The 12,603-nt window shown below is 41.0% G+C and overlaps 1 protein-coding gene across 1 annotated transcript; it reads left to right on the top strand.

The window, feature by feature from the left end:
- Positions 1 to 1,890: 1,890 nt before the first annotated feature.
- LOC121862796 (menin-like) lies at positions 1,891 to 3,607 on the top strand. Its single transcript, XM_042361107.1, has 3 exons — positions 1,891 to 2,117; positions 2,506 to 2,807; positions 2,974 to 3,607. Exons 1-3 carry the CDS (start codon positions 1,933 to 1,935, stop codon positions 3,111 to 3,113), a joined length of 627 nt encoding a protein of 208 aa, XP_042217041.1. The 5' UTR covers positions 1,891 to 1,932; the 3' UTR covers positions 3,114 to 3,607.
- The last annotated feature ends 8,996 nt before the right edge of the window (positions 3,608 to 12,603 follow it).

The following is a 12,603-nucleotide window of genomic DNA, read 5'->3' as shown; positions in this document are numbered from 1 at the left end:
CAACCTGTCGTACTGTACTGTGCATTGTAGGATTTATTGGGGATCCTAAGAGTGAGATTCAACCATTCTGAAAATCTCTATCCAGTACCTCTCAATCCCCATAGGTGCCTGATAATACATGCAACATAGTACAGTACTGTACAGTAATAATTTTATACTTACAAGAAACTATGGAAATTTTTTAAACTATCATTTACAGCAAAGTAAACTGAAGTCTTACCTTCTGGTATTTTTGTTGTGTTTCTTCATATGTTTCTACTTCTGCTTGTGTTTAGTCTTGCTGAGGCAGTACCTGGGTGGTTCTTCCATGGTTATACACAGTACTAAAGAAAGTTACTCACTTAATATCTTGATGATCATCACCAATATCAGTGCTCCAGTGGCTTTCACTATGTCTTGGTGGACCAACATTAGATTCCAGTGATGGAATGTCTTCTGACAGTTCTATCACCCATTCACCCCAATCAAGGCCGGCAGAATTATAAATTCCCATCACACTATATATCCATGTTCATTTGATTATCAGTACAGGATTGTTAGTAAAAATTATTTATTGTACGTAGTAGGCAGCTATCAAACAGGGAGGTACTACCGCCTGGGAAGATACTGTATTGGAAGCATAATGTGTTGTCTAATGGTAGACCCTGCTGCTATATGGCATCACAAATATTGTGACCAAGTCCCAGGTTGCTGATCTGTCTTTCTGCCTCATTTACACACAATTGCAGGGTCTCGATTGTTTCTCTTACTTGATAAAACAACATACATATAGCATTTCTCACTGTTGAATCCTTTTTAAATTTTTTGTATTTCTTTATTATTATTATTACAGTGCTGTTATTATAATTATTGTTATCATTTTTATTTTATTTTATTTTATTTTTATTATATATTTTATTTACTATGAATTACTTTATTATTATTATTTTTATTTTTATTTTTTTAGATTGCCCCAGAAGGGGCTAGTTTATTGGGCACCCCCTTACATCCTGTGCAAGGTGAAGCGCACAAGCGTTTACAGTGCCCATCTGGGTAGCATGCAGAGTTCATTCTTGCCTTTATGACTCATGCATTAAGGGCGTAAAAGCCTGAAGGGTCATGGGTTTTGTCAGCAAGTTACATAAAGTGACAGAATGATGAGTGTGTGGGGGGGAAATTTCCCGGCACAATTTATCTGTTTATGGCAAAGCGTGTCAGGTCCCTAATAATGTCAAGTGCCAGGCCATAGGCATTGACAATATTGAGGGACATACCTTTTAGTGTGATTGTGATGGCGTGTACGTCGGTAGTGTCAACTTCAAGGGGGACGTCGAGAGGTTGGTAGGGGACGTCGTTCTTGGCGTAGATACATAGTCCAATAGCATGTCCGCAGGGTGGTCAATTGATGTGAAGAACTGGAGTGGATGGGCCTCAGGTTTCGGGACGCCGGTGGGGGACAGGGGGCTGGGGGTGGTGTCCTCGGGTCCATGAGCGCGCGGTGGGTGGACGGGGGCAGGCTCGGTGTGGACGCCAGCAGTGGTGCCAGGTGGCATAGGCCGTGAGCATGAGGGCACACAGGGGGGGCTTACATTTTCACCCCCCAGGCCCCGATGTGGGTCAGTGAACCTGTGCCTGGGTGGGCTAATCCCGGTAAAAAAATAAATAAATAAAATAAAAATCGTCAGCCTACTTTTGTTCCCTGTAAGTCAGCTTCCAGAATTAACACTATAAAATGGAATTAGTGCTTTAATGAAACAAATACTGTTGTGTGTTGGCGAGTCCCTTTACCGCTACAGTTCAATTCATATAGTCAGTAGAAACTATGTGGAGTGAATAATAGCTTAAGGAGACTTTGGTAAGTATATTTTTTAGATTATTTTTAACTCTTGATTGCAACTGTAAACTTCAACCTGTTACTTTCTTTTCCAAGACAACTTGGGGGACCTGGAGGAGATGATGCCAACAAAGGGTCGATGTCCAGCCACAAAGATGTATGAAGAAGCCATAACCAGTGCAGTCCGCTACTACGAAAATCAGCATGTGTACCCGTACACCTACTTAGGGGGGTACTGCTATAGGAACAAATTATACAAACAAGCACTCAAGTATTGGGCCCGAGCTGCCTCAGTCATAAGAAAGTAAGTCAAAGTGTATTTGCATTATACAATAGGGGAACACTGACTGTAGCATCTCTGATAATCACTTTCAGCTTGAATGATCTTGGGTTGATGCCGATGACAGGTTTTTATAGCTGACTTACTTTATCTTACAAGAACATGGGACTAAAGTCTTTCTTCTTGCCTCTAGGTAACATTTTTAATTATTGATTTTTTTATTAAGAAAATGTAACACAATTGGTTTAACAATTCTTGTGTGAGCTGAATATCTCCCCCCATATCATTTTAGTCAAAGTTCTTAAATGCTACCTGTAAATGTGACAAACAATTTATCCTTATAGTAGGCTAAGAAAATGAAAGTACCCAATCTTGGCCCCTCAATCAACAATGTTTCTGTTCTTTATTACAGTTATAATTACTCAAGAGATGATGAAGAAATCTACAAAGAGTTTTTAGAGATTGCCAATGAGCTAATTCCTCACATCATGCGAGTGGTTAGCTCGGGGATCTCGGCCAGATCCATACTGAAGGACCCAGAGTGTTTTGGATACCTGTTGGAGTTTTATGATGGGATCTGTGAGTGGGAGGAAGGTTCAGCCACCCCAGTGCTACACATTGGCTGGGCCAAGGCACTCTTCAACACTATTGCCAAATTTGATGCTCACGTCAGGTCTCATGTCAAGATATCCTGCATAGATCCTGATTCCACAGGTGATTTAATCAAGTCCTTGCAAAATTTATATTTTTTACAGTGGCTAGAGATAAGATTTGATGGTGAATAAAGAGACAGTTTGTTTTTGGGTGTGCAAGAAAAAATTTGCTCAGTTTTGCTTTCATTTTCATTCTTCTCTTTTTAATTTGTCTTTGTCCGTTACAGACATCAGTGAAGTACAAGAATCCCCAACGCTGGAAAAGACAGCAACAGAGGCCAGAACTTCACAGGATCAGAATGGGAACATGGCTGCTGACTGTATAAATATTGCTGAGGAGGTTGGTGAATACTCTATTCATGGATAATGGATAATACTTACTAGATCACACATCACTTTTACCATGGAATGATCAGTTTTGTTATTGTTGAATAGGTCAAGTTGTATTGAACCAGTATTGATTAAAAAAAATATATATATAGTAAGAGATTGTAATTAGGAAATAATTGAAGCTTATTTTGGTGGTCACCAAAATTTTCATTATGCTCTTTCTGGTTAGTTAGGAGAATCAATACAGTGTTGAAGCATTTTCTTATTACCTCCCAATCTGTATCTGCACAAATATTAGTATGACAGTCAGGAACTACTGTATAGCACACAACATAATGATGTTCTTCATATTATAATCATTGTGAGAAAGAAAATTAAAGATGTAAATAATCATAGTCAGGAAAAGGCGCGGGGAATTGAGTGTACAGTCTTTCCTCGATTTACGACAATCCGGACATACGACGGCCATGGTCGTATAAAATATTTTTCACATGACGTATTTTCAAGTCCCGGCGTTAGTGATCGCGCTGTGTACTGATAAGGTTTTCGTTTGTAATTGCCTTTAAAGTGGCTGGCAAGCATAAAAGTGAGAGTTCTCGTGGTGTTGAGAAGAAAAAGAGGCTCCCATTTTAGAATTTCTATGTATTATTTTCGCCTTTTCGACTTATGACCAATTCGACTTAAGACCTGGTCATCGGGACGGAACCCCGTCGTAAGTTGAGGAGAGACTGTACTGGATAAAAAAATTTTTCTGGATGCTTGAGTTACTCTTTAAAAGTACGCATCTCAAACTCAAGAACATAGTCATAGTACAGTAAATATATTATAAAAGGACATAGTAATATATATTATAAGAGGAATAAAAGGACATAAATATACAGTCATGCGCCGGTTAACGTCCGACGATATCGCCAGTGCCCCCAAAAAAAAAACACGTGACGCCTGATGGACCACCACTCCACGACCCCCTGACGGAGACATGATGATCTTCCCCATACTGGTCAGATATTATGTGTTAAAGGAATACGCTTCCTTACTTAGGCTTTTCTAAGCATTTGCCTACAGGTGAAATGTTAACCTACATCTATTAAGGATAAAATCTTTCACCTACAAATTGACAATAACACATTTGCTGTAATCAGACATATCTAGTTGCCTCAACAATTGCAAGTTGCAATTGGGGTTGCAATTTCAAAATCTGTGGCATTACTAAAAATAGTAAAGTTTCTGGTGCACTCTAAGATTAATAGAGAAAACGGAGGACTCAGGCGTCCTGATGTGAGAGAAAACGGACTCGTATGACGGGGGACCAAATAAAAAAAGCATAGCTACATGTTTTGTGGACTACAGTATTAAGCGTACCCTTTTCATCACTTTGTAATAAACCTAGCCATGCCCATGTGTGTTTATGATATTTACCATAACATTATATATATATTTAGTGGGTATAAATGGTCGTAAATGGGAAACTTGGGGTTGGGTCTTGGGTGCCTGGAACCAATTAGAATAAATCTCATAGGTTCTGTACTTTCGTTATCGGCGGGGTCCCAATTAGGCGCGATAACCAAGGGATGACTGTATATACTTGTGACACTGGCCAGTTGCTTCTGGTGTTATGGTTCAGGGGTACCAAGTGACAGCACTACGATCCCGCTTCCTCTATCAAGGAATAAACAATTAAAATTTAAATTGAAAAAAAAAACTTTCAAATAAATTACTATCTTACAAGAAACCTTCCAATGTAAGTTATATTCACCCAGGTCGTTTGGGTGGAAAATTATGAGAAGAGCTTAGTCACTCTTAAGTAATGATAAATAAACACGCAGGCAGGCCTTCAGCGCCAACTGTCAAATCTTATCTCAAATAAATAAATAAACAAACGCCAGACATTCTGTCACCTCACCTCCCCCCCCGTCTTCCCACCCTCGTGTTCAAGATAAAAGATTGGTGATTTCTTTATGTTTATTTTATATAATATCTCAGACTAAAGTTAGGATAATATAATTTGCATTGCTGAAATCCTTGCAAGACAGAGATTAATTTGAATATAAGCGTCATATATTTTGCTCAAGATATAAAAAATGTAGTACATTAGTGTACAATACTATAGTACATTTTATAAAAAGTTTTTCAACTGTATTTTTGGGTAGATTTACATAAATTTCTTCATTTATTTTCATCCATTTACATGCACACACCATACTAAAAGAAACGTAAAATAAATTAGTGCAAAGCTGGAGTGCACATGTACTAATTTGATTACGGTACTAAAATTGTTATGTCTAGTGCGAATTACAACATGTTTATATTCAAATAAATCAGTATCTTACAAGAATCCCAGCTATGTTAATTATATTTTCCTAGGTCATATCACTGGCATTTTAAAAGGAAAGAAGCTTAGTAGGACTGTTAAATAAACACACAGAGACCTTCACCTCAAACTTATCACCTCAACCCCCCCAACCCCTCGCTGGGTGGCGGAGCCATCAGTCCCTCCCCCCAGCCAGGCTTTTAGGCTTACAGTTTTTATCTTATATAATATCTCAGACTAAAGTTAGGAGATTATAATTTGCATTGCTGGAATCCTTGCAAGACAGCCAATAATTTGAATATAAACGTCATATATTTTGCTCGAGATAAAAATTGTTGTACATTAGTGTACAGTGCTATAGTACATTTTATAAAAAAAGTTTTTCAACTGTATTTTTGGGTAGATTTACATAGATTTCTTCATTTATTTTCATCCATTTACATGCACACACCATACTAAAAGAAACCTAATAGAAATAAATGACCTTAGTGCAAAGCTGGAGTGCACATGTACTAATTTGATTACGGTACTAAAATTGTTTTGTCTAGTGCAAATTATAGCATGTTTATATTCAAATCAATCAGTATGTTACAAGAATCCCAGCTATGTTAATTATATTCACCCAGGTCATTTCACTGGCTTTTTATAAGAGAGAAGCTTAGTCACCTAAGAACTGATAAATATACACAAGTTAGACCTGGGCCTGTGCCAACTGTCAAACGTACTACCTCCCCTGCCCCCACGCCCCCTCGCTCGCTCCCACCCTCTCTCTCCCGCATCTGCTTGGCATTGCTGGAATCCTTGTAAATAAGTGAATACTTTTAATATAAACGTCATGTATTTTGCACAAGAGAAAAAAATTAATCACCTGTATCACATTACAGTAGTGATTTAAGAGTAAAAGTGTATATGTACGTATACAGTCAACCCTCGCTTTACGCGGTCCCACATTCCGCGTTTCCACGTTAACGCGGTGCCCTGCCAGAACCTAACGTGCTCACATTACGCGGTGCGTGAACCCCATTACACGGAGAGTGTTCGGCGCGACACTATTTTTAGATTCGCCCCACCCGCCTGCCTGCCTGTGCTCTCGCCTCTCCCTCCTCCTCCCTCCCTCCCTCCTCCCTCCGCCTGGGCAAGCCGCGCGGTAAGGTTGCGCAGTGTGTGTCTTTGTTGCGTTATCACTGACGTCATATGACGTATCGGACTGTGATTGGCCATGCATCCCTACCCCCCTCTGCTGCTAGCTTTAATTGGCTTAAAGTATTATGACGTGACCACCCGGGGGAGGGAGGGAGGGGGGGAGGGAGGGAGGAAAGACGACGCTTGACCTAGCCGCAGCAGTTTCATCCCTCAAGGCCACACCGTGTAAACGCGCATCCATTGTTCCGTAAAATGGCTTCCGCCGGACCACCACCGCCACCAGAGAGAGACCTTTCCTTACCTGGACCCAGCGGCACTAAGCCAAAGAAGACACGACGTTCCTTAAGCTACGAGGTGAAGTACCAAATTGTTCAAGATTTGGAGAAAGGAACACGGCAAATTGATCTCGCGCGCAAGCATGGCGTCAACGAATCTACGATTCGCACGATCAAGAAGGATGCAGCCAAGATCAAAGAGCACATGAAAATCACAAAGTCTGCAGGTGCTTCATCTATCAGGTATTGCCAGAACAGGGTGCTGGCAAAAGTGGAAAATTTGCTGGTGAATTATTTGATTCGTCAGGCGCGACGCAACATGGCGGTGGACACGCGCTCAGTGCAGGAGTACGCACGTGAGCTATACGCAGCAGTGTCACGTAAGCTGGGAATTGCAGAACCCAAACCCTTCAATGCTTCCTCTGGTTGGCTGCATAGGTTTAAGAAGAGGAACAAGATCACCAACATCAACATTGGTGGTGAGGAAGCGAGTGCTGACCGTGTGGCGGCTAGAGATTTTCCTCCGTTCTTACGTGAGATTATGGAGGAAGGACAGTACACCGACGACCAGGTGTTTAACATGGATGAATCTGGTCTTTTCTGGAAAAAGTTACCTTCCAAGACCTTCGTTGTCCAGTCTGCCAGCAAGGTAAGGGGTCGGAAGTTGCAGAAGGAACGCATCACCGTCCTGTTTACCACCAATGCCTCCGGTACCTGTAAACCAAAGTTATCGGTGATTCACAAAGCCCGCAAGCCGCACGCCTACAAGAATATGGACATGAACAAGCTTAATGTCCACTGGCTAACCGCACGTAAGGCGTGGATGTCCTCTTCTCTGTCCCTCTTCTGGTTTGACAACTGTTTTGTTCCTGACGTGCAGAAATTCTGCGAGCAACAGAATGTTCCATTCAATATTTTGTTGCTCCTTGCCAACGCACCTGGACACTCGCCTCTACTTATGGATCGTCACCCCAACGTAAAAGTGGTCTTCCTTCCTCCCAACACTACGTCATTAATCCAGCCCATGGACCAGGAGTTGATCTGCAATGTGAAAGCTGCGTACTCTGCAAAGAAGTTCAAGCTGCTGAACGACTCTACCAACACCAAGGATGAGTTGCGTAAGCTGGGTGACACCGACAGCGAGAGCAAAAGCGACGAGGACAAGGAACAAGAGGCGGTGACTCAAGAACTTCTCGTCAAACAATTTTGGAAGAAGTTTAACGTTAAACAAGCTGTAGACTTCTTGGTGGAGGCATGGGATCTGCTGACTATTGCTACGATTCATCACGCATGGAGACATGTGTTGCATGGCATACCAGGTGAGAGGAGGAGTGAACCTGTGACTGGTGAGGTTCAGACTGTTGCAGTAGCAGTGGACCTTGCCAGAGAAGCTGCGCTCAATATTACAGCTGAAGGCTTCTCCGAGACCACCAACGAAGACATCCTGGAGGTGATCAAAGATCCTGAAGTGACTGCCGACGAGATGTTGGAAGAAGAACACGCCAGTGAAGAGGAGGAAGAAGGTGCGTCATTCTCCGAACCTAGTTTAAGTCATAGTGATATTAAGTGTGTCATAGAGTTTACAGAAAAAATTAAGTCCGTCCTTTCCCGCGACAATGACGATGAACGCTATGAAGTCTTCCATACCCGACTGGTGCAGGCTATGGAGCCGTACATCAAGGTGTATCACGACAACATCAACACCAGCCGTCAGCAAAGCATAACCGAGTTCTTCGCCCGCAACCCACCACAACCAGCCCAAGCCAGTGATAGTGAAAGTGAAGTTGACTTTGAGGGATTTGTCAGGGAAGCCCTGACAACTGTAAGTGACAGTGATGTTGATTCACCTAGTAATGGTGATTCACCTGAGGGCCAGTAATCTGCCCTCTGCCTCGGAACCAGCGTCCATCCCTGTATGCCGACCCATCTCTTCTACTACCGTAAGTGTTCCACAAAATTTTTCGTTTTTTAACCTATTCTTTATTTTTCCTATGTTAACCTTTATCTTTCCTAACCTAACCTCTTCTATATTACTTGTTTTTTCATACCATCATAAAGTTAAGATAGAATTTTTACTACAACATAGTTATGTGTCGTCAAAAAGTGGAGTTTGGGGGTCGGGCTGGGTTCTATTGGAATTAATCCCATATGTTCTGTTGTTCAGTTAACGCGGATTTCACTTAACGCGGGACCCTCTGGGTTCAATTGACCGCGTTAAGTGGGGTACAACTGTATATAGTATTCCACATGCACATAAGTATAAATAAAAAGTTTATGTGATGATCGGACAACGTCCATTTCGGTTAACGTCACGTTTCCAAGGACGTATCTAGGACGTTAACCGGCGCATGACTGTAGTTTTGCTGAAACGTGATGTATTTCAATGTAAATTAGGATAAACTACATGACGAAAACAAAAGACTTTTCTAACCTTCCGATGTTCAAGAGATGTTACTTGTTTTTTAATATTTTTCGGGTAAAATACTTTTATATTAGTGATATTCTATTCATACTGTGCTTGATATAAAACATTCACGGAAATGTAATATTTTTTGCTGAAATGACATACGTATTACAGTGGAAAGTGGGATAAAATCGTGAAGAAAACAATGACTTTCGCTTTCTTTCGTTCAAAATATGTTACCGTAATCGCTTTTCGAATGGTTTTCAGTTAAAAAACTCTTGTATTACAATAACATTCCCTCCTAATTGACTTGAGTAAATACTTGAATGGAAATATACAATATTTTTGTTGAAACTACCCGCGTTTCAGTGTAAAGTGTCGTAATAATAAATGGTAAACAATTTGCCTTCGGCACTCGGTGTTTCAGGCACGGCGAGCCTCAGTTTATAAGACGTAGAGTGTTTTTACTGAAGGTTTTGTTGTTCCATTACCCACAAAAACTTTGGTCGACCTATAAACGAGGAATATCACAAATTAACGATTTCTTGGTAAAAAAATCAGGGTCGACCTATAAATGAAGGGGGGTTATAGACGAGTATATACGGTAGTATTTCAGCTATTACAACACAAATTAGTGGAGCTTTCCATGTGCGTGTTTACAGCTGATTCGCTAGGCAAGAAGGTGACGATAGTAATGCGTGTGATGGGGGTGCGGAAGGGGGTTTTGAGAATTGCAATTAAATGCCAGGTAGCGACGTGTCCTCCTAATATTACATATTTAAGTAATTATTGGATGTTTTCATTGCCTGTATGTTGGCCTGGCGAGTTAATGTTAGGCATTTACATACCTAGGTATAAAGCTAGATGTCGCATTCTGGACTTTATAACAAAAACTGGATTTTAGAAGAAAAAAAACGGCTTTTTTGGACTCTGGGATGCTCTGGTCACTAGAAATACAAAAAAACAAAAAAAAAGATAAAGGGAAGATTAAGTAAAAAAAATCTTCTAAAATAAACAACACTTACTGATTACTGTACAGTGGTCTAATCAGATTTGCTATAGGCCTACTGAGAACTAAGACATTTGAGTATGTAAGCAGGCTGGGGCTGATCTGGTGTGGCAGCATTCGTCAGGTTTATTTATTTGTTGATTCAGTATTATATTCTCATATGATTGGCCTCTTATGGTTTATGGTTCATCGTGATTAATATAACATCTTCAGTAAGAGAGAAAAAGTACAATACTGTATGTAATTTGTAAAATGACTTGAAAATAAAGGGATAAGTTGTATCAAAAGGTTGTTTACTCAAGATGCATTCCTGTGAGCTTTCTGCAGACCAGCTTGCAACAGGGGTCACTATAACACACTGTATAGTATTTGATATGAAGAGACCGTCTTAAAAACGTTATTTATTATCTTTGAGTGTTATATGATGACTCAGTTTGGCTACTTGTACACTTAGACAAATGTTTAATGAATAAACCAGGGTATACTGTATGCAGATGCATAATACTCTATAGTACTCTACAATATTACTTATTAAAGTTATGATAAATACACTACAATAGTATTTATTAAGTGGTGATAAATACATTACAATAGTATTCATTAAGTGATGATAAATACACAACTGTACTGTGCTAATTTACTAAGTGTTGAAGACAGACATTGTGGTAAGCCGATCAGCTGATTGCTCTTTGTAAACAAATGAGTATGAAATGACTGATGATGTTCAGTGTGGGATTCTTTTTTCAGGAAAGCTGATTCTTTTAGGACTCCATTTATGCACTGCTTCTAAGATAGCTTTGGCCTCCTTTTCAACAGGGGGATAGTGCAATTCACTACCTTGCAGGGTCCTGGACATAAAGGCCACCAGTTGGCCTCCTTGGTTCAGTACAGCAGAGATATCTACTTCTGAGGCATCACATTCAACCGCAAATGGGAGGCTTTCATCTATGGATTGAAGTTTATTATTTTCCAGTTGTTTCTTGATGAGGTTGAAGGCTGATATGGCTGATTCTTCTAATGGAAAAGACTTGGCATTTATCAGCGATTGTATTTTATCAGAGAAATGGGATATCCATTTTGCATAGTAAGCAAACATTCCAGGGGCTCTGCAAAGGGAACTTAGATTTGTTGGTGGAGGGAGTTCTTGAAGAGGAAGAAGTCTCTCTGGATCAGGTTTGAAGGTGCCGTTCCCAACCCAGTAGCCAAGAATATTGATTGTTTTCACAGATCTGATCGACTTGGATTCATTTTGAAGTTAAATTTTGACGGCTCACAACGTCAAAGAACTTTTGGAGATTTTCATCATGCTTTTTTTGGTCATGGCCTGCTATGGTTATATTATCAAGATAAGGAAAGGTGTCTTTCAAGTTTTCTGACTCAACTAGTTTGTCCATTTCTCATTGGAATGCAGCAACACTGTTTGTTACTCCAAATGGGATCCGACAAAACTGGTGCAGTCTTCCATTTGCCTCAAATGCAGTATACATCCTGTCAGATTCCTTCAGAGGCACTTGATGATAGGCACTTTTCAGATCAAAGTAGAAAACACCTTGTACAGGAGCTCCCCTACTTACGAACATTCAAGTTACGAACTTTCAGAGATACGAACAAACCTGTCCGTATGTTCAATTGCCCAATTGCCTGTTTGAAAACCGCGCTGAGTCGTAAGTTCAACCGCCACGCGATAGATGGCGTTGGCTGTTCTGCGTCACCCTGTATCCCCAGCGCCAATGTTGGTGTTGTGTTCCTCTGCTGCCTCACGGTGTTATTTGTGGTTACAGTAAAACCTCGATTAACCGACTTTCGGATTAACCGCTGATCCCGGACCCCTACTTATTTATTTATTTATTTATTTATTTTATTTTTTTTTTTTTACCGGGATTAGCCCACCCGGGCACAGGTCACTGACCCACATCGGGGCTTGGGGGGGGCGATAATGTAATAATAATAATATTAATATTAATACAGTCAACCCTCGCTCTACGCGGTCCCACATTCCGCATTTCCACGTTTACGCGGTACCCTGCCGAAACCGGAATGCTCACATTCCGCGGTGCGTGTACCCCTTTACGCGGAGAGCGGCTGGCGAGCTGCGCCATTTTTGGATCCAAACCTCCCGCCATCCGCCATGCTGTGTAAGCTGCGTGAGCAGGGTGCGCACAAGGTCGCCCAGTCATCAAAACATTACTGAGTTCTTCACCCACCACCCACCACAGCCTGCCCAAGTCAGTGATAGTGATAATTATAGTGAGGATATGGACTTATGTGGACTTTGAGGGGTTTGACAAAGAGGCCCTGCAAGCCTCTGTGGTGGATAGTGATACAATTGATACAAGTGATACAGATGAGGGCCAATAATCTGCCCTCTGCCTCGGAACCAACCCC

This window comes from Homarus americanus, unplaced genomic scaffold, assembly GCF_018991925.1.
Source record: "Homarus americanus isolate GMGI-L3 unplaced genomic scaffold, GMGI_Hamer_2.0 scaffold16327, whole genome shotgun sequence".
Taxonomy (NCBI): domain Eukaryota; kingdom Metazoa; phylum Arthropoda; class Malacostraca; order Decapoda; family Nephropidae; genus Homarus; species Homarus americanus.
Note: the sequence above shows the minus strand (reverse complement) of the source record. Positions and strands in the feature narration are given on the sequence as shown.